Source organism: Notolepis coatsorum (assembly GCF_963971535.1).
Source record: "Notolepis coatsorum genome assembly, chromosome: 10".
NCBI classification, from domain to species: Eukaryota; Metazoa; Chordata; class Actinopteri; order Aulopiformes; family Paralepididae; genus Notolepis; species Notolepis coatsorum.
The window spans coordinates 57,577,001-57,603,859 of record NC_140174.1 but is presented as its reverse complement, the minus strand read 5'-3'; the positions used below and the strand labels follow the sequence as shown (position 1 = coordinate 57,603,859).

At 41.1% G+C, this 26,859-nt stretch overlaps 1 protein-coding gene across 1 annotated transcript in view; it reads left to right on the top strand.

Annotated features, from left to right (window-relative positions):
- The window catches only part of tap2t (transporter associated with antigen processing, subunit type t, teleost specific), a 46,664-nt gene extending 36,163 nt beyond the window's left edge, over positions 1-10,501 (top strand). Inside the window, exons 11-12 of the mRNA XM_084323510.1 lie at positions 848-984; positions 4,348-10,501. Of these exons, the coding sequence (XP_084179636.1) occupies positions 848-984; positions 4,348-4,539 (329 nt within the window). The 3' untranslated portion in view covers positions 4,540-10,501. The remainder of the gene's footprint in view (positions 1-847; positions 985-4,347) is intronic.
- The last annotated feature ends 16,358 nt before the right edge of the window (positions 10,502-26,859 follow it).

Below are 26,859 nucleotides of genomic sequence, written 5' to 3'. Positions count from 1 at the left end.
CAAGGCAAACGGTATACTGAAAACAAAGGTAAACGGTATACTGAAAACAAAGGCAAACAGTATATTGAAAACCAAGGCAAACAGTATACTGAAAACCAAGGCAAACGGTATACTGACAACCAAGGCAAACGGTATACTGAAAACCAAGGCAAACGGTATACTGAAAACCAAGGCAAACGGTATACTGAAAACCAAGGCAAACAGTATACTGAAAACAAAGGCAAACAGTATACTGAAAACAAAGGCAAACAGTATACTGAAAACAAAGGCAAACGGTACACTGAAAACAAAGGCAAACGGTACAGTATACTGAAATGAAAACTAAGGCAAACCATACTGAAAACCAAGGCAAACCATACTGAAAACAAAGGCAAACAGTATACTGAAAACAAAGGCAAACAGTATACTGAAAACAAAGGCAAACAGTATACTGAAAACAAAGGTAAACAGTACAGTATACTGAAAACCAAGGTAAACAGTATACTGAAAACAAAGGCAAACAGTACAGTATACTGAAAACAAAGGCAAACAGTATACTGAAAACAAAGGCAAACAGTACGGTATACTGAAAACCAAGGCAAACGGTATACTGACAACCAAGGCAAACGGTATACTGAAAACCAAGGCAAACATTATACTGGAAACTAAGGCAAACTATACTGAAAACCAAGGCAAACTGATGAGGTATTGGGAGCTGGTGTGTGGAGAATTTGTCTAGTTCAGCCGCTGCACACTGTGGCTGGACGAAGCCAATGCGGCACTTTGTTTTTCTCTCCAAATGTTTTCAAACCTGCTGAAGTTAATTTCTGCAGAAAGTACACTGATGCCTAAACATATTTCTTCTCAGACATCGGAGAGGGAGGTAGGAAGCTAGCCGCTGGAGAGAAGCAGCAAATAGCCATTGCAAGAGCTCTGGTCAGAGAGCCACAGGTCATCATACTGGATGAGGCCACAAGCTGCTTGGACATCAACATGCAAAATGATGTAAGTAAACATGTTATAGTATTCTGTAAAGCATATTCACACATTTCAAATGATTTGGAAAGAATCCGGACTTGGGCTTTAATCTTAAATTTAAAATAGAATTAAATAGAAATATCTATTGTAAGATCTGTACTAATTGGGAGTAGGGGTGGGAATCACCAGTTTCATCACGATACGATACGTATCGATTCTTTGGACAACGATACGATATTTGCCGATATCACAAAGTCTGCCACGATACGATACGATTCGATTCAGGTGCCTGCGATCGATATGAGGCGATATTATGTGCCCATTTAACACAATCAGTCACATTTAGATCAACTAAAAAAAGGCTATGGAAATATCAATTGATGTTTTTATTTTTGAGCTCTTCCAGACATTTAAATGAAAAACAATCTATTGTTTTTAATACAAATAGACCTCCTGTTAACTTTTTATATATTGAGCTTTAAACTTTAAGTAAAATGTTTTGGAACTCACAACACGCAAGCTAAAACCCTTTCCTCTCCCAAACTTCCTACAATTGTTTTATGTTGCATGATGATCATGAATACATATATTATGTATTCATGTTTAAATATCAACATTATCTGTCCATCCTCAGTAACACACACACACACACACACACACACACACACACACACACACACACACACACACACACACACACACACACACACACAGAATGCCCCTCACGCAACCCAGTCCCCCACAGAAAGGTAGACTGCCCAGTGCCCCCACCCTTGCTCTTTCCCAAGTCCCCTCTCCTCTCTCCTCTCCTCTCATGGTTAGCTGCAGTGCTTAGCATAGTTAGCTCACGCTAACGCAACGTTCATTTCGGTATTTACCGCGACATATTGGGCATAAAGGAATGGAGAGGATGGAAAGCATGTTAGATGCATTTAACCCCTTGTGGGGAAAAAACAACAGGCACTTATTTCGGGCAAAATAGGCGGACTCTGAAGCAATACTAACGTCTACACAGGGAGCTGCGCTGAGCTAATGTTGTTCCGGCCGGGCGGATATGCTCACGAGGGGATTTTCAAAATAAGAGTATCGCAATATGAATCGATCTTTTTACGTTGCATCGATCCTATTTGATTATTGATAATAGATCGATATATCGATCTGGATCGATGTATCGTCCCACCCCTAATTGGGAGTGGGGGGCTGGATCAGTCGCCATGATAGGGTGGGGTTCCATGGCCTTATACATTCTAGATCAGTGGTTCCCAAACTTTTTGTTTGTGGACCACTAATTGTTGTCAAAAACAAAATAAATGAACATCAAACGTATATAAAGACCGGAGATGGGACATGCGCTCGCGCATGCACACACACACACACGCACACACACACATGTTTACGCTTATAGCAGACTTAATGATGAGTGAGAGAGAGATTCTTGTTACGTGAGGAGTGCGCACTGAGTCCGTTGTCTCAGGACTCAGAATGGATTTGGTAGAGAGTGAATGAATGACTGAATGAATGAATGAAAACTTTATTTAACAGATTGCAGAATGGGTACAATACACACAATTGTTAAGGGGATGCAGACTAGAGAAAGACGTTTGTCTTGTTTACATCAGGGTCCCCCATTTTCAATTCATAGTTACATTTATGACATACACAACATACATGACATTTATGGCATAGGGACATACATGACATACAGGTATTTCGTACTGTTACATTTGTGACATACGATATGCAAATATACAGTACTGTTACCCATACATCCTGACAGAGTATATACATATGAGGGGAGGGGACTGTACATTAGGAGGGGGTGGGTGGGTGGGAGAGAAATATACATACGGTGGGGAGAGAATATATACATACGGTGGGGAGGAGAGAGACTGGAAACAGATGACGTTATCACTTACCTAACGAGACGGGTGATGTTGCTTTGTGTTTGTCTTGCACGTGAAAAAGTGTCACTGACTTCCCCTGAAGACTCCGATTGAGTCCATTCAAATACTATTTTTTTGTTTATTATACTTTTTTGAGGACATACAAATCAAAGTATATGTCTGCATATTATGCATTATTGTATTGTCATTGTCCACATAGAACAGATAACAACATTAAACAGAAGAAGAAAAACATTTCAAAAGTAAATAATAAGATAAACAAACACTGACTTGGTCGCACGACAGTCATCTCAAAAGTATATATATACATATATAATAATATTATATCAAATATATAGCACATGTTCAAGTACCCAAATATGCTTCTCCAATGTATATACGGTATATCAAATAAATCACGTTGAATTAACGTTCACACAGATGAATACTAGCAAGCAGCATGAGAATTGCTATTCTGGAATAGTATGGAACTGTACATCATCCACAAGCACAAGGAATGAACCCCACGTTTTCTTGAACATAGATGAAGAACCTCTCAGAGTACATCTTATCTTTTCTAGTTTGATAAAGTATAGTATGTCTCTAATCCACTAAAGGTGAGTGGGGGGAGCAGCGGACTTCCATTTAAACAGAATCGGCCGTCTGGCCAGTAGAGTGGTAATTCAAATTCAAATACTCAAAAAGATCTGCCATGTATGCCAATTTGGCAAGCCACTGAGCATCACAGAAAAAGATCACATTTTGAGTCAAGTAAAAGCATTCTAACTTCATCACACAACTCGTAGAGCCGTGCAAGCACCTTTCCTCTCGATAGCCAGCGGACCTCGGTGTGGAGAAGTAATTGCCGGTGATCACTGCCCATCTAATCGCATAAAGCTGCAAACCGCAAACAACCGTGAATTCAATGATAAAATTGACAGTTCTTACCGCTTCGTCGAAAACTGTTTTGAGATCAGCAGGCATTTTTTTTGGCAGCTAGAGCCTCCCTGTGGATGCAGCAGTGAATAATAGATTTCGCTTGCGGAGCCAGACCTGCTTTTACGCAGGTAAGTGCAGAGCTGCAGGTGCGTCGGTAAAACTCTCGTCACGCACAAGCGCCACTATCTATTTACCCATAATGATTAGCCTAATTTGAGAGAATAACAAACTATAATACCATGTTTTATATTACACAACGGTTTTACAATTTTATTTTAAATTAAAATTATATTATATACATTTTCTATTTTATTTCGTTTTTTTTCCTCCACGGACCACCTGCAATACCCTCGCGGACCACAGTTTGGGAACCACTGTTCTAGATCACACATGCTAAATAATAAATTAAATAGTCAAACTAATAAAATCGTTGCTACATTGTTTTTTTATGTTGATAATGTTCGTAAGCACTGGCATAAATCAGACTTGTTTTATGTTATTATCAAGTGCCTCACTGCACCATGATTGCATACTTCTATTATATATATTTTCCTCTGTTGTGTCTCAGGTGGTAAAGGAGGTTCTAGCTAATCTAGCTAACCAGACGGTGCTTGTAGTGGCCCATCAGCTGAAGACAGTGGAGAAGGCTGATCTGATAATCTTCATCGAGGATGGAGTCATAGTTGAACAAGGCACACACCAAGAGCTCATGGCCAAGAAAGGACGCTACCATTGGTTCAAAGAAGAACTCTTCATTTAGGTCAAGTGTAATCCTGTTCACCTGGATTAACACTTTGAGTGCCAACGACGAGAAACTCGTTATTTAATCGTTATTGCTTTTATTAGCGATATCCATTCATTTTTCATCAATCCAGCCTCACGTTATCATTGGGACTGGCTCTGACCTCAAAAAGGGCAAATACCGCCCCCAATCGTCTCCCGGATGGTATTGCACCCATTGGATTGGACTCAATGGAAATGCATGGGGGGGAAAAAACCCGGATTCCACATTTTACTTCTCAGGCATGTAACCCGAGACGATTGCATTCATTGGGGACCCTCAGAGCAGCGTGGAATATGTGTTTCGAGTACATAACGTTGGATCAATAAACGCGATCGATATTTGGAATGGCGATCAGGAATTTGAATAATCTTTTTGCAGAACATCTGATGTGAGGTAAGGAATCTATTTTACCAGTCTTGGGGTAATCGGATGTTTTTTTCACATATTTCACAATGTGTCCCCTATTTGTGTATGTCTGTATATGACGTTAGCGCTGACCAGGTCATAGATAATCGTTTTTTCAGCCCGCTTCTCTAGCGTGCATAAGTACACATATACTATCGATAATCTAGCGTTTATTTGAAAACGATTCATAAATCAGCCAAAAATGACAACGTGTTGTGTGTATTACACTAAAGGGCGATTCCTGCAGAATCATTTTCTTTTTCTCGAAATTTCCAAAAACGTCCGTTTTTCAAAGCGGTATAAAATGGAAATGTACAGATGAAAAAACAATCCGTTTTGTATATGTTGACTGCAAGTAAGTCATTGATAAGTGACGGGCGTTTTAGACACATAGCCATAATATAGAATATAGAAATAGCTCCGTGAAAATCATGAAATATCGGAAAATCAGTCCCAAAAGGCTGGCATTCAAGCGATAAATCGTGCGCCCCCTGCTGGCACTCAATGTGTTAAAAGGAAAATGCTATGTTGACTTTATTGAGTTTATTAGGATCCCAATTAGCTGTTGCATGACAACAACTAGTCTTCCTGGGGTCCACACAAAACATAAAACATTACATTCAACAAGACTTTTACAGAACAGTAAATAATAAGAACATGCGTGTGTGTGTGTCTGTTTTTTGTATTTTATTTTTTTATTATTTTTTAAACAAACACATAAACAAACATGACAACACACGATAAGATATACAAGCATTAGTTGACAGTGCACATCCAATGAAATCACATGTTAGTTAATTGTCTTATACAGGATATACCCTTAATACCTGTTATCTAAAAACCTACACACATATGCTCTAGCTCGTGTGTGTGTCTGTTAAGGCTGAGCCCGAACGTTCGTTCGTTCCGCTGGCATTTGGACTTTAATTAATGGGTTCGAACGTTCGCCAAAAAAAAAATCGCTTTTGGGTGGAACGTTTGGTGCACACGCGACGCAACCCGGGAGGTGGGGACGGTAGAGCGGGTTACACACAACATAGCAGTGCTCAGAGCTGTTGCGGCTCTGGCAGTGCTCAAGCACCATGCCCAAAATATCCACCGTTTGCAACAACCTAACTCTGAAGTACGATTTCAAACGAGTGGGAACTACTGGGATATGTCTTGGAAACAAAAGAACTGGAGATAAAACATTGTGGAGTAAACATCGCGCAACGCCTGGGTGAAGTGGCTGGAGCGGCTGGTTTGACCACGCAAAAGTGAAAGACCGGGACGGCTCACTTGACCGCAGTGTATGGCATACACTGTGAGTGCGTTATATTACCGGTATGTTTGACTGCTGTTTTTTCCCTTTATTTTCTTCTGAGTGCTTTGTTAAGTTTACATGTTTACATGAACAGCCACCACTGTAAACAACTTTTTTTTCACCGATAGACTATGCAATGCAGCCCCCCGTAAAATCTATAATAATACAATTAATTAATAAAAAAAACTAACGTTCGAAAAACCCTGGCGAACGTTCGAACCCTAAAAACAGGGTTCGGGGACAGCCTTAGTGTCTGTGTTTTGTTTGTGTGCTAAATGTGTGCCCTGCTGTGTCATTAACTTACGATCTTTGGGTTTCTAGATGCCTTTTCATTTGTCTTTTGAAACTTGATTTTGTTTTTTCTTTAGAGATGTTGAGATGCGAATTGCCGGATCACAAAACAAATCTTTTTTTGTTTCCTGTGTGGTCTGGGGGCTGGTCCATATATAGTTGACCTTTTTGGTCAGTTCTCTTTTTGGCATTTACTCCACCTATTGTGACTGATAACTCTATTGTGCTTGACCTAGGTCATCCATACTCGGCCACCCATTGTGTACACTGCATGTGTGTGACTCGTAATACTGAACACCATGTGGATCTGTTGGATACATTTCTGATTAGTCCTTCAAATGTTGTCTGATTCCAGTGCAGCTCAAAGGGAAGAAGGCGGAATTGCCATTGTCTAGTTTTAGTGCTTGTGTTGAGTTGAGTCTGATCCATTTTAATTCGAAGCTTCGAAAAAAAGAAATATATATAATATATATATATTTTTTTATCTTATGTTGTGGGACTTGTACAGCACTTTGGTAAACTTTGTTGTTTTTAAATGTGCTCTATAAATAAAGTGGATTGGATTAATTAATTAAGTAGCCCCTTTCGTGACTGACGCAGCCAACAAGGTTTCACTCGGCTGCGCTGCCTGGGTGCAGTGGGGCTGCTCTCACAGCCAACGACATGACATTACATAATTATGTTGCAACCTTCGTCTATCAAGCAAACAATTATATTATATTTAATTTATAATTATATCAGACAATGCACCTACAAAAGCAGATGATTACAATTAAATTAGCCAACTTGGTAACACATTAGTCATAGCAGCATAGGCATAGCCTTATTAATGTTTCGTGTGGCGTCGCCGTCGTGTACAACGATACTTACTTTTTTAAGTGATTTGACAAAGTTGTTGTAGAGTTGTGATATGCCATTTTCTTCTGGCATATCTGGCACTCTGCTTTTTGGGCATTGTCTTTGCATATTTTAAAGTGTAACCACACGTCTGATGACTTCTTCGTCGACATGTCTGCTGCACATGTCCTTGTTGTTTTCAACACAGATCATTTCCACGTGCTTGTTGTAGAGAGGTGGAGTCGAGGTGCCGCTTTCTTTCGTTTCATTGGAATGGAGGCGCAAGATTTTGGAGGCAAAAAAATATATATTTGAAGCTTTGAAGTTTTTTTTTTGTTTTAAGATTTATTTGTTGGCGTTTTTATCGCTTTATTTCTACTGGGCAGTCCAGTAGATAGAGACAGAGGAGGAATGGGAGACAGAGTGGGGGGAAGACATTCGGCAAATTACGACGGGTTCGGGAGTCGAACCCGGGTCGGCCGTGTCGCTATGTGGTTCGCCACTGGGGCCCAGCTTTGAAGTATTTAAGACAGCCCTCATCTCACTACTCACAAGATCACTAAGACTTACAACCGGATATTGAGACTGCTAAGTAATATGGGGCAATTTACTCTGTGGATTAAACCCAAAGTTACATGTCTTGGTTTTATCATAGACTCAGACCTAAGCTTTGAGTCAAATTGTGTGAATTATGCACCAAAGCTATGGAACACCCTACCCATAGACATTAGGGAGGCTAGATCACTAAATTTTTAAGTAAGCTTAAGAGCCTACCTCTTCACCTTAGCCTTTTAATACACTCTGCTGCTTGGACTCATTGCATCCAGACTGTGAAAGCTATTTTATTGCTCTGCACTATGGCACAATTTTACTCTGTCTATTTTATGCTAATTTACACTTTGCATTGCTCTTATTGAGTCTATCTTACATCTATTTTATAGCTTTTAATGTCAGAAATCTATTACAATAGTTTCTTATAGATTTTAATGGCAATTCAATTACAATACAATAAACATTTTCGGGAGGTTTTAATATCAATTCTATATGCCTGTCTATAATTATGCCAATGTTATGCCTATGTCTACAATACTGCTGTGAAGCACTTTGGGCTGCAATTCTTGTATGAAGGGTGAATGTTTATTATTATTATTTCTTCTGGCCTGGGTTGAAGACTGATGCAACAAGAATTATCGTTCTTGCCATGCATGTCAACTAGTGTGCAAACCAAACCAGGTAATCCATCCAATTCCTGTGATGGGAGAGCCCTTTGAGAGACTTCTTGTAGACTGTGTAGGTCCCTTACCAAAGTCAAACTCCTGGCATGTGGAAAGCCCCTGCAAAATTCCAATGGCTCATGTGGAAGGTGCTGTCTAGAGTGGCTAACTGTGAAGCACTGTACCTACATGACATACTGCTTTGTTCATCTGATTGGACTGCTGGTTACAGTACATGTTGTTTTCCAATGTCTTGGAGATGCCACTTACTCTACTAAGGGGGAGCGCAAACCAATCCAATCACAATATGTAATATAGTATATAGCAGCATAGAATAATAATATATTAAAATATTGTATAATACTGTATACCAATATAATAGTGTAGTATAAATTGTATGATTTAGTTATATTATAAAAAAACAATACAAGTATATAGAAGTATAATACATTATATAAATATATAGGTAGATACTTCAATTCAATAAAAAAAACGTTTAGTCCCGCAAGGGGCAATTTAAGGCATGATACGTCAAACAGCTGCATTTCTATATACATTCAAGACAAAACGGGGACAAGAGACATACATGACACTTCAAAGCATAAAAGTCATGACACTGCCAGAACGGGATCCCTACACTGTTGATCTGTCAGTCCAATAAATAAATAGATTCTGTCGGTATAAAAAAGTCCACTTTCGTCAAAAATATTTAAATCAAGGGGTCAAAGGGTGCACGTTAGTAAACTGACCTTTCCTTGTACTGTGGCCATTCACCAGTAGTGTGTCCAAATTAAATGTATAAATGAAAACCTAAATATTAGGAATGTTCGATATTGGCTTTTTTACTGATATCCGATATACCGATATTGTCCAACTCTTAATTTCCCAAAAAACGGAATAATTTCGGGTAATTAACATTACCTCTAGTCATGGAATTAACACAACATTATGCATACTTCCGACAATAAATAAAATAAGAATTTGTTCTTACTTGCTTGCCTGGGTAAATAAAGGTTAAATACGTTTTTTTTCTTCTTTTTTACTGATACCGATCATTTCCGATATTACATTTTAATGCCAATATCGGACATCCCTACTAAATATGCAATTTAACTGATAGATACAAAAAAATATTATTTATGTTAATTTATTTGTGTTTTCTGCAAAATAAGTATGTACATTTTGTTTGGTTTGGTAAACATTGCACTTAGTCTATCAGTGTACTGTGTGTAGGGGCAGGTACAATAAGAATTTTCTTTTTCCTGTTCCTTTCAGCCATGGAATTTAGTGGAGCATATTAAGTGAACTATATGTACTGTTGGACTGTAACAATTCCATGTAAGAATAAATAAAAATGAAATTAAACAATTGTTTGGGGGTGTTCAAAAGGACCCACATCAGCATTTCTACAGTCTTTGTGTCCTGATGAAGGTCGCTGACCGAAACGTTGACCAAATAAAGCAGTGAAAAGTGAGTGTGAGAGTATGCAATTTCTTTGAAAAAGTAATTATAGGAAAGCTACCACTTTTATATTGCAACAATGTTAGCTAACCTGCTAAAATTACTGGCTTATGCTTTAGGTCTCTCGTGCAACAGTGTGAACTTGGAAAGTCAGCCTTTTATGCACCAACTTCATGGAATTGGAATGGAGTTTAGGGCCATGATCTTAAACCTTCCTGGTACACTGTAATTGTTTTAACTGATTTTAATCTATGTTTTTATGTTTTGCCTGTATTTCTATCTGCCCATTTTATCAGTGTGTATTTGTTTTAAAATTTTTAAGGGTTTTTAATTAACTTTTTTCTTTTTATTCATCCGTTTTAATTATTTACCGTGATGAACTGTAAGCTCAACACAGTTGAAAATGAGGGCAACCTCAATTTCTTTCGAAAGCTAAATAAAAGTTTAAATGAATGAATAACCCCTTGGTATTTGTACACTGTATGTACTGTAGAAGGATATTCTAATCCAACTGAATCGAAACGGAGACCTGGGAGATCTTGATAACACTGCAGCTTTATTGGATGCACAAAGTTGTATAGAGACACTTCAGAGTGAAAGTTCTGACGAGTGGGGTGTGGTCGGGATCAAAACAAACCTGATCTGACCCCCATCAGAAGGAACATTACACAATAGTAATTTCACAAAACAGAAGAGATGACTCAATAATAATAATCCCCTACCACTTCTTCCCACATCTCCTTGGTCTCCTACCTAGAGGACCTTACGTGTTAAAAGGCTCATTCCAGAACACTATCTGAAACAGTTATGAACATTATGAAATATGATACGTCAACCTAAACGTGTAGTATTAAAGACAGTATAATCATTCTTCACACATTTCCACTACAGTACAACAGCCAGAGGCTGATGCATTGTGCTCTAATGGTTCAGAATTACAATGTAGAAATTTGTCACAAGAAGGGTCATGAAAATGGTGGCTGATGCCCTCTCACGTACATGGAATGACTAGTGGGTGTCATCTTTATGGGGGGGGGGGGTATGTCTTGTTTTGTTTCCCCTCTTATGTTCCTTGTTTCAGAATGATCCTTCCCCTGATTGCTGATTACAGGACACCTGTGTGGGCACTAAAAGGAGGTTTTATTCCTGGTTCATACCTTCCAGCAATGCTAGAATATAAAAGTATATAACACTATTTTGTGTTTTCTTTTGGCTTTTCATATACTGTAGCTCTAATAGCTATCTTGGCAGAGCCTGAGATGTGGCCCGCAATACCAACCCTTTCCCCTATTATGCCTTTAACCCTTGTGCACCCCTTCAGAAAATCACCCTCAGAGGGTGAGGGTAGGTCCCCACACTTCCACAGCCCCCAGCCTCAGCACAGGGTCCCCTCAGGGCTGCGTCCTGAGCCCTCTACACTATTCCCTCTACACACACAACATCACTGCCGCCCACCCCTGCAACTCCATCATTAAGTTTGCAGATGACACCACTGTGGTGGGTTGCATCTCCGGGGGTGACGACTGACGAGTCTGCATACCGTGGCGAGGTGGGGCAGCTGTCAGTGGTATGCAGAGAGAACAATCTGGACCTGAACAAGACCAAGGAGATGATTGTGGACTGCAGGAGGAAGAAGACCGCCTTCCAGCCCCTGTACATCGATGGGGTCTGTGTGGAGAGTCTCGAGCTTCTGTTTACTGGTCATTTACCTGGAGGAGGACCTGACCTGGAAGAACAACACCACGGCCATTATTAACCCTGCAGAGAGGAAAATGCTCCAGAGGGTCGTCAACTCGGCCCAAAAGATAACTGGATGCCCTCTCCCCTCCCTGGAAGAACTGTACAGCTCCCGCTGTCTTAAGAAGGCAGTGAAGATCATCAAGGATCCATCTCACCCCGGTAATCATTTCAAACAATTTCAAAACAAACATTTTAGAACCATGCTTACACGCACAGACAAAAAAACAGTTTCTTCCCAAGGGCCATTAGTGCACTAAATGCTGCTAAAACATAGACTATCCCATGCAATAGGACGTGCAATATCCTGTTGAATTGTGCACATGTTTGCAATCAGTACAATGTATAGCATAGTGTAATAGTGACTTTTTTTTTAATTTCAATTGTATTTGCACTGCAATATATTGCATATATATATTAACTGCGATCACTCTTTAAATAGTTTTTATATTATTATCTGTTTTTATATTATTATCCTCTTAATAATGTGTGTATTGTTGCATGTCTCAAAATACATACCTAAGTAAATGGAAGATTGCTCCACTTCTACAAGTTCCATTTGCGTGTTCTTGGTCTAGGGACATTCATGGATCTCAGTGAATGTATTCCCAGTGTCAGAAATATTGTGTCTGTTACTAAGCTTGAGTAAATTGTAATGAACCAAAGGAGAATAGCCATTTATTTTCTTTGTTTTTTCTTTTTCATCTTTGACGGCTAACATTGACCAGACGTGAACAATTCTTGAGATCAAGTGTACAAAGAAATCGAAGAAAATTAATAAAGGGCAGATGATTTACAGGGTGTTTTGTAGATACAGTACTGAATTTTGCCATCCGAACACATGCATTTTGAAATATGAATATAGAATATCAGGCCTATAAATGGCCAAGTCACAGACTTATGGATCGGGCCAAATCCCCTCTTTCCAATGGCAGAGTTCAATCAGGATTTAGTACCACCAGCCGTGAATGAAAGCTACTATAAGTTACTTTTTTGTAATTTAAATAGCTCCGGCATTTTTCATCAGATTGAGATGCAGTTTTTTTCTAGACGTTCACAGAACTACTACGTTCTATTTTATGGCAATAACGTTCAGGTATGTTCGACCCATGAGATATGATCCCAAAAATAACGTTTAAAAATAAAGTTCATGCTTGAAGGTGCTGGCATAAGCTGGGAAGTGTAGTTTTATGAAATTTGAAAGGCCATCAAAAGCCCTGGGTCTCTTTTCAAAAGACTAGACACACGTATGGCTGCTTCCTTTACTTCCATCGAATTCATCCGGTTTCCGCAAAGATATTTATGAACTTATATTTCGCTAATAACACTTAAAATCATTGGTAAACAAACATAGTGCTGAAAATATACACTTTTACTGCTGTTTTGATAGGGTTAGGGTATTTACTCTTGGCTACATTTGAAAAGAAAACACTACATTAATTAATACGGACTGTATTGATCCATTTATGGTGTGAAATTATTGTCTGTCTGGTACCGGACCACTCAGGCTTAAGGGGTTAAGGCTACCAAAACCTGTCCTAATGGAGCTGTGCAATACCCTGGAGCCAGTGTTACCGGCATCAGACCTAGGGGAATCTGAGTCGGAACAAGTGATACACAGGCAAGGGTGCGCTGTGGATCTGTGAATGATGGAGAATAGACACGTTATCTCTTCTAGCCTCGCTCTGCTGGCAGAGGTTTATTCTGACAAAAATATTATGGGAAATGCATTTCCTTAAGACAAATTAATGAAAGTGGATATGGACCAGCTAGCCTAGCTGTTGGCCAAAAACACCTCTCCTCAGTGGCGGCCGGTGGGTATTCGCCACTAGGGGGCGCTATACCAAACATTTTGCAAAATGCAAACATGTACAGTACAGTACCACGCAACACTCATGGCAAGACGTGAGCGATTCGACTCACGCTCACGGCAATGAATCGGCTCTTATGAACGAGTCGCTCAGCTGTTACTACAACAACACACAACCAGTCAAATAAAGTATAGTCTAGACTCTAATTCACAACTTGAAACACAATATATAAATAGAAAAGTTAGAAACAAAACTTGCCCGTCTACAAACACAGGCAGATCTCTCCCTCTCTCCTTCTCTCTCTCACACACAGCGCGACGTGGAATCGATTCGTTACACAATCAGACCTATTATATACCAAGAATAACTTCAGTATGAGTACAGGGCTGTACACATATTTTGCATATTGTTAAACGAGCCAAGGCTAGCTATTAAACTATCGATATGAATCGAAAATCTGGGACCCTGATGTAAACAAGACAAACGTCTTTCTCTGGTCTGCATCCCCTTAACAATTGTGTGTATTGAGCCGTACTGTATTGTACCCATTCTGCAATCTGTTAATAAAGTTCTCATTCATTCATTCATTCAAACATAGACGATATTGAACAAGCCATAATCCACGTATTTTCAATCCGAGAGAGCTGCAGTAGTTAAATCAATGAGCCATCGATAAATAAACAATCAGCAATGTCTCGCTTCATGAATGGCCAGCAGTAGTACTGCTCCTAAAAAAACTATTTACAAACGTTAACGTTAAGCAGAGAGAGAGAGAGAGAGAGATTTCTTCAACCTCGAACCTAAATTCCTTAGCAACCAGTGTTACCAAGTAAACAAATCACGGAACGATAGCCTAGTACTACTAACGTTAGCTGCCAGAACGATAGCCAGTTAGCCCGCACCAGTCTAGTACTACTAACGTTAGCTGCCAGAACGATAGCCAGTTAGCCCGCACCAGTCTAGTACTACTAACGTTAGCTCCCAGAACGATAGCCAGTTAGCCCGCACCAGTCTAGTACTACTAACGTTAGCTCCCAGAACGATAGCCAGTTAGCCCGCACCAGTCTAGTACTACTAACGTTAGCTGCCAGAACGATAGCCAGTTAGCCCGCACCAGCCTAGTACTACTAACGTTAGCTGCCAGAACGATAGCCAGTTAGCCCGCACCAGCCTAGTACTACTAACGTTAGAGAGAGAGAGAGAGAGACTCACTGTTTAGTTGAAACGTCCAGGGCAGGAGAGCTTGATCCGCCATATAGCTTGTTAGCCAAGTGTTAGCTCAGCTGAGCTCGTCGACGTTAGCACAACACTCAACAAGTACATTCCTTTGTCCATTTCCGCTCGAACAGACTGCAAACTACCTGGCGTTCTATCGCCATGCTCTAAGACAAACTCTAACCTTAACCAACTTTGAAAGAGTGCCTAAGCTTAACAGTCTAAAGAACTTGCAGTCACGGCACGGCACGCTCTAAGACAAACAACAGTCCTAGTACCAGGAACCAAGCTAGAAGCTAGAATTGGAACATTAGAAATTGGATTCGGCCAATCAGAGATCGTCTCTGTGAAATTCTGCCATGGGAAAAAATACTGGCGTCGGCCAATCAGAGAGCGTCTCCGCGAAATGCGGCTATGGAAATTCTCACGGAAGTTCACGCTGCTTTCTAGACCGCTTCAAATCGCGCTCGGATTCCAACATAATAGTCATATTTCAACGCACAACGCCGTATGCACTGATTGGCTGTGACGGAGACAGCGATCAAACTGTGACGCGCACTCAGAGCGCTATCGCGTATAGCCCGGGCCGAGAAATTAAAAAAAAAAAAAAAAACGTGATGTCACTTCCTGCTCTGGAAACGATGTTTTTTTTAATTTAGATAATAACGTTATATTGTGCATTGGAAATACAAACATACTTAAAATGAGTAAATATTATTAATTTTAAACATGTTTATATTATTTATAGGGCTATAAAACACAAAAACGAAAAAGTTTTATTGTCTTCTTCTCTGATTTAACAGCAGCTGGCCAGCAGGTGGGTCGGCGCCCTAGCGCCCCTAGTGGTAGAGCCGCCACTGCCTCTCCTGGGCCCTCATTCATCAACGTGACGTAGAAAATGTTCTATTTCCACACAAAGCACAGAATTTAGAATGCGTGCACGCACAAAAGAAACAGGATTTACCACACGTGCGTACGCAGGTTCTACGCACACCTGTCATGATAAATATCACCTTGGCCCTGCGCCGAGGCTCGTGCACACTTTCACGTATTTGCATACCAAAACCGCCCCGATTAACCATATACGGTAATGGACACCCCCATGAAATGTGGAAGAATGGACTAAACCGAGGGTGTTGTACACTGTCGGATATTATATCTATTAACTTCCTAAAAGACCATTGCTGCCTGGACACCGCAAACACTAATAAAGACCATTAACCACTGTTTTGCCGTTGCCCGTTAGTGTCATTAATGCATGCTGGAATAAGAATGCCTTTCTTAATTTATTTTTAATATTAATAATTATTATAATACAATAAAAGACAGCTCCGTCTTTTAATACACATATATTGTACAGTAACGTCAAATAAATACTACAGTCCCCGCTGAAATAAAGGTTCTGCATGCACATATATACCAGCAGTGATCTACAGCATAAAAGATAGCCACTTTATAATACTATTCTGAGTAGATAATTCATCTGTATCGCAACAGAGTCACGGATCTGGTCGGGGCAGGTAGCATTATGTCGGGAAAATCCTTATGAAATAAACAAAGGTGAATTAAAGAATTTAAAAACAAAGTTTAGCATATTAAATCGTTTTATAAGCTTTCTGAGTAGATAATTCATCTGTATCGCAACAGAGTCACGGATCTGGTCGGGGCTGGTAGAATTATGTCGGGAAAATCTTTATGAAATAAACAAAAGTGAACTAAGGAATTTAAAACGAAGTTTAGCATATTAAATCGTTTTATAAGCTTATAGCTTTTTTCGTGCTGATTTGAGAAGGGTCCAGCTGCAGAGCCGGAGAGCAACTCTCAGGGCCAAGATAGCACTTATACTATTTTGAGAGAGACAGCAGAGAGACAGACAGCAGAGAGACAGACAGACAGACAGACACTGTTCCCCCCCCCCCCCCCCCCCCTCTGGACCACCTCCTAGTAGAGACTTCTCTAGGAAGAAGACGAAGATGAGGATTAACACTTTGACTGCCGGAAAACGCTTTAGAGCGTCATTCCCGGCCATGCTCAAGTTGCCGGAGGACGCTGTACAGCGTCCTTATATCAATATTTCAAAAATCTGCGATCGGATTCATATTTCCCCTCCGCTGGCCTGAGATCCACCAGGAGGACCCACTGAGCTCTCTGGCGGTTCAGGAGCGCCATCTGGTGGCCGATCGGCGCAATCGCCAAACAGGAAGTGCTATGGAGGTTGTGCTGGTCGACCATATTACTTCCGGGCACTCTGTTTGGCTCACGGGACTCGATCTCGACACAATACATAGCGATCGATTGCCAATAACTCGATAAACAACATGATTTGGACATATATACTATTATACAAGCTGGAAATGGACCCGATATTTCTACATACCATAATAGGTAAATGACTGTTCCACGCTCATCGCCCAACGGCGCGAGGAGGATACGGTAAGATTCAGCATTATTTTTGATCGTATTCCATATAAACTGTTATGATGAACATATCACCCACACTAGATGAATGATATAACGCTGCCCACGGAATTATAAACGATCCCCCGCCCATCCGGTCATCATCAGATCATACGTAGATCATTCTAGAAGTACGTCCAATTGAAATTTTTTATATCGCCCCGATTGCCATCAAACTGTATTTCATCATCAATATAATGCATTTGGGGCTATATATCACGTTCTGGAGAAAGCTGCAGAAAGAGATGAAAACATACTTATACATTAGACCATACTTTACTATGAATAATTATGTGAATGAAAAAGTTTAACGTTGCTACACAATGAACAATACATATAGGACTTTGAATGGGCCCTAATAATGGCAATGTAGCAATAGAATTAAAGAAGTTATAGCCCTGCAAAGAAGGGGTACTTCTCCATAGACAAATAGAGCCGGCAACCTATGGTATATAATGAATTTAACCCATGGCACCCAAAGTGTTAAGGCGAGACACTGCAGGTGAATAGGCAAATATACTTTTTTTGTTGATTTTGAGATTTTGTTATATTTTGCTTCCTAAACATGTCTTCTATGAAACTAGTGACAATAAAACGTCAATAACACACATTTAGTTGTTCATTTTACTTCATTTTGCCTTATTGCATCCATAAATGTCCACATATTTAATGGGGAAGTGCCTCATTTGCATATATAAACATAAATTTCAGAAAACTTGTCTCTACTAGGAGGTGGTCCAGAGGGGGGGGGGGGTCCAGAGGGGGGGGGTCTCTACTAGGAGACTAGTGGTCACACACACACACTGTGGAACAGTGTCTATCTGTCTGTCTGTCTCTCTGCTGGCTGTCTCTCCGGCTCTGCAGCTGGACCTTCTCAAATAAGCACGGAAAAGCTTTTTTAAATTTTTTTTTATTGATCTTTTTCCCCCTCCATTTTCCTCCGATTTTCTCCCATCCCAATGTTAGTCGTATGCCAATTCCCAGTTCCTTCCTGGTCGCTGCGCACTTACCCCCCACAGTCAGATCATCTGGGAGAGTGGAGGCTACCACGTGCTTCCTCCGACACACGTCCAGCCAATCACCGCTTCTTTTCACCCGGCAGCGCGGATTCTCATCGAGAGGGCGTAGCGTGTGGGAGGACCACACTATCCCCCTCAAGTCCTATCCGCGCTTAGCAGGCGCCCCGACCGAACTGTAGGAGTCGCTGTTTACAACGACCCGGACCCACCCCGCCAGCTTCTCCCACCCTCTAATACAGCCAATTGTATTAGTGCAGACGGCCAGCCAAGCTGGTGACAACCCCGGAGCTGTGAGCTGGATTCGATGTTCGAATCCAGCTCACAGCTCCGGGGTTGGTGACGAACGCAATCTCCGCTCGGCCACCTAACCGCCTTAGCACGGAAAAGCTTTTAAGCTCATAGCTCCAATTTGGGTCCCAAATTGCGGTACAAATGAAGGAGGTGTCTCGGGTAGTGGACTCTAGTTAATATTATGTTCTCTCTGCAATTAGACTGCCCCTCATTCATTCATTCATCCCTATCTGATGCTATCTCTGAAAACAGTTCCTGCGAGCGCAGTCAGTGCACCCGATAACGCTATATATAAACCTGCATTCATTCGGAGAGAAAGACCTATTCCACATGCTATTTAGTGTTTGACAATAATTACACTAATATCGCTATTTCACAATGAACTATAATGAATTACGGGGGTCATACAGAACACGTCAGTCAAGCTTATTTCCGCTTTGAAACTAATGCATGCAACTGATCTATGCCGTCCGTCTGCAGTCCCCATATTCTACCACTGGGCGTCAGCTACGCATGCTCCGAGCTGTGCGTAAATATAAGCACGAAGTCAAGTTCAAGTTGAAATTGATGAATCCCACACTTTGCTTAGAAATGGTCGTACGCACAGGTTAAGCACATATCTGTGCGTAAGTCACGTTGATGAATGAGGGCCCTGGAGTCCTGACACACACTTTGACCTTAAAAAGCTATAGGCCAATATCGAACCTTCCATTTATCAGCAAGATATTAGAAAAGATAGTCTCAGTACAAATAAACTCCTTTCTCAAAGATAATAACATCATGGAGGAATTACAATCAGGTTTCAGAACAAATCACAGCACTGAAACTGCCCTTACTAAAATAGTTAGCGACCTCAGGCTAAACTCCGATGCTGGCAAAGTCTCAATTCTTGTCCTATTGGACCTTAGTGCAGCGTTCGATACGATTGACCATAATATCTTGATCAGTCGTCTTGAAAGACTGGTTGGCTTTTCCGATCATGTACTAAATTGGCTCGTAACATACATTAAGGGGAGAAGGTTCTATGTTAAGCTTGGAGACAATGTATCCGAGGAACATGACAGCAGCTTTGGAGTTGCACAAGGAAGCTGCCTTGGTCCATTACTCTTCTCACTATATATGCTGCCCCTCGGGGACATCATTCGAGACCACAATGTATGCTTCCATAGTTATGCTGATGATACACAGCTATATATATCCGCAGAACCAAATAACACTACAGCCATACAGTCCATTACAAATTGTCTGTTAGCAATAAACAAGTGGATGAACAATAACTTCCTAAAATTAAACGAAAGCAAGACCGAAATCCCATTGATCGGCCCAAAAGCGAAAAGGGAAGTGCTGTGTGAAAACCTGGGGAGTCTGTCATCCTATGTAAAGACTGAGGTTACAAGCCTAGGTGTCATCTTGGACTCAGACCTGACCTTTAAGTCTCATAAATAAGGCCATGAAAACGTCATTCTTCCACCTAAGAAACATAGCGAAAGTAAGACCTTTCGTAAATAAAAAGGATGCAGAGACACTTATTCATGCTTTTGTATCAAGTCGGCTTGACTATTGTAATGCACTGTTCACTGGTCTTCCCAAAGCAACCATTGGGAAGCTTCAGCTTATCCAAAACTCTGCAGCTCGATTACTAACTCATACAAGGAGAAGAGAACATATCACTCCAGTCCTAGCCACTCTGCACTGGCTTCCAATAACTCATAGAATTGATTTTAAGGTCCTTTTCCTAACATATAAAGCTCTTAATGAGCAAGGCCCAAAATACATAGCAAATTCCCTAGTTAGTTATCTGCCCTCAAGAACGCTACGGTCATCCACTACAGGTTTACTAGACACGCCCAGAAACCAAAAGAGGATAGGAAGTATGGCATTTGCCAACTATGCCCCAAAACTATGGAACACACTACCAACACACATCAGAAACGCCAGCTCTATACACATTTTTAAAGGAAAATTAAAAACGTACCTATACAGTCTAGCTTACAAATAGTTATGGCTTGGAAAAACCAGATGGATCCATGAGGCTAGGATAAGCCTTGTGGACCCAACTTTTTAGATGAAGGAACGGGTACATACGCACACAATACACGACCACTGATGGATCCGTAAGGCTTGGATAAGTCTTATGGACCCAACTCTTTAGATGAGGGAACGGGTACATACGCACACAATACGCGGCCACTGATGGATCCATGGGGCTTGGATAAGTCCTGTGGACCCAACTCTGGCCACTGACCACATGAGGGAACGGGTACATACGCACACAATACACGGCCACTGATGGATCCATGGGGCTTGGATAAGTCCTGTGGACCCAACTCTGACCACTAATAAAAACGTAACTACACTAGCGTTATAAGAGCTAACATTGCTACCTACCGTACAAGTGCATTGGTTTAGTGCATTTCCTACTTCCGGTTGCTACTGAGCGGACATGTTTGTGCGGACCTGTTCTCCCAAACTGGTAAGCAAATGACTGTTTTCATGTTTTCATTTTTACGTTATTTTCATTTTTACGTTATTATTATTATTATTATTATTATTATTATTATTATTATTATTATTATTATTATTATTATTATTATTATTATTATTTATTATTATTTATTATTATTATTTATTATTATTATTATTATTATTATTATTATTATTTTTTTTTTTTTAAACATTGATCTTAACTGATCACTGTGACTTTATTGCTTTTATCGTTATATATGCCTATGTTTGTGTACAGCACTTTGAGCTACATGACATGTATGAAAGGTGCTTTATAAATACTTACTTACTTACTTACTTACTTACTTACTTACTTCTGACACGCTCACACACACAAGGCCCCAAACCTCTCTCCTTCTCCCTCTCCCTCACCACTCTCTCTCTCTCTCTCTCTCCCTCGCTCAGGCTGGACATTCTAGTGCCACTTAACCTTCGAGTGAGGATTATAATTCAAATAATTTACACCAAACGTCAGAACAGCTCACCAGATGGCCACTCACAAGATCGTTATCAATGGCACATCCCCTCTCTCCACAAAACTCACCCCACAAACTCACACACACAGGCTCTGATATCCTCGTTTGCCCCCAAGACATATAGCCCCTCCCCATTACAGCCATTCCGGAACACAACTATGGGCTAAATCCACAAAGAATGGATTGCACGGAGCAAGTTGCACCCTTACTTACAATTCATTATGAATTGAAAATGGGGGACCCTGATGTAAACAAGACGAAAGTCTTTCTCTGGTCTGCATCCCCTTAACAATTGTGTGTATTGAGCTGTACTGTATTGTACCCATTCTGCAATCGGCTAATAAAATGTTCATTCAATCAATCAATCTGCACGGTGATTGATTGAATGACATTTTTATTAACAGATTGCAGAATGGGTACAATACAGTACGGCTCAATACGGGGGATGCAGACCAGAGAAAGACTTTAGTCTTGTTTAAATCAGGTCCCCCATTTTCAATTCATAATAACATATATGACATGTATACAGATAGACAGTACTGCTACATCTATACATTTATGACATACCAGATTTACAAATGCAGTACTGTTTGTGATACAAAAAGAGTCTAAAAAAGAGAGTATATACATTTGACGAAGAAACTGTACATTGGAGGAGGTTGGGTAGGTGGGGTGGAACTGTACACTGGAGGTGGTTGGGTAGGTGGGATGGAACTGTACACTGGAGGTGGTTGGGTGGGTGGTCGTGACCAAAATTGGGGTCGCGGGTAGGTGACAGTGGGGTCGCGCATTGGAAAGTTAAAAAAAAAATATATATATAGGCCTATATATATTATTATTATTTTTTTATGTTCTGGCAACATATTTTGGCTAAATATGCCTCGTTTTATAAATGTGTATTGATATAGTGCTGTAATTACATTTTCTAATAAATATGCATGATCAAGTTCAACAACCTGTGCTTTTATTTTGATATTCCTTAATTCCATGTTGAAATTACGCGATACATTAAGTGGGGGGTCCCCAAAAAAAATCCGAAATAAAATGGGGTCACGATATGAAAAGGTTTGAGATTGATTGATTGATTGAAAAGTTTATTAACAGATTGCAGAATGGGTACAGTACAGTACAACTCAATACATACAATTGTTAAGAGGATGCAGACCTGAGAAAGACTTTCGTCTTGTTTCCATCAGGGTCCCCCATTTTCAATTCATCATATGACACACGACATACAGATAGACAGTACTGCTACATCTATACATTTATGACATACCAGATTTGCAAATACAGTACTGTTTGTGATACTAAAAAAATCCAGAAGAGTGTATATACATTTGACATAGAAACTGTGCATTGGAGGAGGTTGGGCAGGTGGGGTGGGGCTGTACATTGGAGGTGGGGGGGTTTGGGTAGGGGGGGGGGGGGTCACTGTACATTGGAATACTGACATACATTTGACATAGAAACTGTACATTGGAGGAGGTTGGGTAGGTGGGGTGGGGTTGTGTGGGGCTGTACATTGGAGGTGGGGGGGGGGGGGCACTGTACATTGGAATACTGACAAAGCCATGCTTGGTCTTTATTGTACAACTGGGTTAGGACATTTGTGGGGGCCAGTTTCGAATTGCAGTCTCCTGTAGGTGTTCTTTGAGAGTGTTTTTGAAGGTGGGTAGTGATTCACATTCCTTTACAGCTTTGGGTAGAGGGTTCCACATTGATGTGGCATAATTGTGAAACGTGTTTAGTCCCTTGTTTGAGCCGAATCTGGGTTTTACATGATTTGTGGAGCTCCCTCTGGTGTTGTGATCGTGGTATTCACTGACCTTTGGGAAGTATTTTGACATGTACATGGGTACCTTGGTCGTGTAGTGTATCTTGTAGACCAGGCCCATTGCAAGTTGCTGTACTCTGTCGTCTACTCTAAGCCATCCTAGGTTGGCAAAGTGTGCAGGGGTGAGGTGGGTTCTAGGAGTCAGGTCAAGCAGTAGTCTGACTAGTTTGTTTTGAGATGTTTGTAATTTGGTTTTTGGGTCAATATCGCTGTAGGGTGCCTTTTGGTGTCCTGTACATAAATAATAAATTTGTCATGTCAATTTAACATAAAAATTACTATGAAAGGGTTTGGTATATTGGGCTAAGTCTTTATATTAATAGAAAATCATTACCTGGCTCTTTAAATACATTTTCCAGATTTTTTTTCAGTTTTGTATAAGAGGATGCATGCTGTTTTGCTATGTCCCATGCACTGCTCATTCAATTTCAATGTGCGTAAAATATAGTCAAATCCAAAAAAAAAAAAAAAATCATATTATTATTTAGTTGAATAAGATATTACTCAACTTAAGTGTATTATCTTATTTAACAAAATAAATATTTGTATTTATACTAAAAAAAGAAGAGTTTGTGTGTGTCCTTTAAATGATTGTCCACCCTGTCATATTGGGGAATCTGCCCCTTTAAGAAAAGGCCATCCACTCTAGTGACATCACAACGACAGTTTTTTCCTCTCTTCAGTGGCGGGAAATTCAATGGCTGAGGTGAATGAGTAGCTGACTTTCCTACTGACACATTTTCTTTCTATAAGTTTGCTTACTTGCTCTGACGAAGCTTAACATGTCCACCCTGTCAGCATAAAATATGCTGGAAGTGATTAGAATACAATATTTTCAAAATATGTAAGTTTAACTATACCAAATTCTCTTCAACAACCAGACTAGCTAGTTAGCTAGTCACAGTTTGTTGTAAGCTAATATGCTAACTGAAGCTCAAAATGTCCACCCTATCGTTGTCCCAAAATGTCCACCCTGTCGGCCGCTTAGACCCGACAGGGTGGACATACACATGACAGGGTGGACATATAGTTCATTTGTAATTTGTAGATGGATATTAATTTATCATCCCTTTGATAATGGACTCAACCACACACACACACACACACTAGGTCATATTAGTCTATATTATTGCTTATTCCTTGTTGGGTCAAGTTGTATATTAAGTGTAGCATCATTATGCATTAATAAAGCCTTAATAAACATGAAATAACTATTTTCTTCTTCCCTGTCTCTCTAACGCTCTAAGTCTAATGTTATTAAGCATACTGTCATATACGGAAGTATATAAGATATACGTGGGTAGTTCTAAGGCCTGCGCATTGATCTGGAGTTATATTGTTACACTGAACGTGAATGAGTCAGTGGGTTACTGCATACGGAAGTTGTCAATAAATGAGCAGAGCTCGCACCAAGTCAAAGCCTCCAGACGATTAATCTATATGGTGTCAGAAGTAAAGTAGACAGAAATGGCAAAATTTCACCCGCCGGCGAGTTTTCCTTTCGACAAACCAGGAGAATGGCCCAATTGGAAGCAACGTTTTGTGAGATTCAGAACGGCTACCAAGTTGGATAAGGAAGATGGTGCCGTGCAGGTTAGCAGTCTGATATATGTTATGGGAAGCGAGTCGGAGAATATATTCCATTTGTTTGTATTTGAAGAAGTAGCACATGGAGATGACTTTACAAGAGTGCTAGCAAAGTTCGATGACTACTTTGTACCGCGACGGAACGTCATACACGAACGGGCATGTTTCCATCAACGAGTGCAGAAAGCAGGAGAAAACGCAGAGACTTTTATTAGGGCTTTGTATGAACTGGCTGTGCATTGTGATTTTGGCGCGAGCAAGGATGAGAACATCCGTGACAGAATCGTCGTTGGAATCATCGACAAAGAAGTCTCCCGTAAGTTGCAGCTGACAAGGGACTTGACACTCGCGCTGACCATAGAGACGGTCAGGCAGTCTGAAGAGGTTCCTTCGCAGATCAGCATGCAAGGAGAGACAGCCGGAGGCCGGCCGATACACAAGGTCACTCGCAGCAAGCGCTACAAAGGCAATGGCCGCCAGGGTAAGCCACAAGGGGGCGACAGAGGACAATGTAGACAATGTGGGAGAGCGTGGCACAGTAGAGATGAGAACTGTCCAGCTAAAAAGTCCACATGTAATACCTGCGACAAAGTAGGGCACTGGAGCAAAGTGTGTAGGAATAGGAAAGCAGTACGTGAGGTCGGAGAACAAAAAAAAAGTGCAGGAACAACAGCAGGACTCCGGGTCAGAAGATGGGTACTACATGGGGGAAGTGAGTAAAGCAGGTGGGTCACCAAAGAAGTGGGCCGTCAAGGTGTTGATGGGTTCCACACCGGTCAAGTTCAAAATCGACACTGGGGCGGATGTGAGCATCTTTCGTGAGGAGACCTACCACTCACTCATGCCAAACAGACCGCTGGAGCCTGCGAAACAGCCCAGGTGGCAAAGCACTGTGACCTACAAGGGTAAGACACACCCACTCACAACTTATGTCATCCGGGGGCCTACAGTAAACAACCTACTCAGCAGGCCAATGTCAGTGAAAATGAATTTAGTGAGAAGAGTGGAGGAAACGGTGAGCAGCAGCGGGAAAAAATTATATTTGCAGGCAGGCATGGTACATTACAAACTGAACCAGTAAGAATACTGCTGAAAGATGGCGCCCAGCCGTACACTGTATACACAGCGCAACGTGTACCTCTCCCTATGCTGCAGAAGGTCAAGGAGGAGCTCCAGAGGATGGAGGGGAACGACATCATCGAGAGGGTGACACAGCCTACCGATTGGTGTGCACCCATGGTGCCGGTCCTGAAGAGCACAGGCAAAGCCAGCATCTGTGTGGATCTCAAGAGGCTGAACGAGGCTGTTAAAAGAGAACAGTACACCCTGCCCACTACCGACGAGATCACAGCAAAGCTAAGCGGGGCCACAGTCTTCACGTCACTCGATGCCGCCAGTGGATTCTTCCAAATCCCGTTGCACCCAGACAGCTGTAAGCTCACCACCTTCATCACGCCGTTTGGCAGGTTCAACTTCAAGCGACTGCCATTCGGAATCACAAGCGTGCCTTAAATTGTCCAGAGGAAGATGATGGAGACTCTGGACGGGTTAGAGGGCGTCGAGATCTTTATGGAAGACATTCTCGTCTATGGCGCCACAGAACAAGAGCATGACAGTCGCCTGGAGGTGATGCAGCGCATAGAGACGGCTGAAGCTGAATCGAGAAAAGTGCTCCATCAAGCAAAGTCAGCTACGGTTTCTTGGGCACATCATCGACCAGTCCGGGATCCGGCCTCACCCAGCGAAAGTGGAGGCTATCCGGCAGCTGGCGCCGCCAACAGATGTGCAGGAGCTGAGGAGGGTGCTGGGAATGGTGAATTATCTCAGCAAGTACGTCCCAGACCTCTCAACAG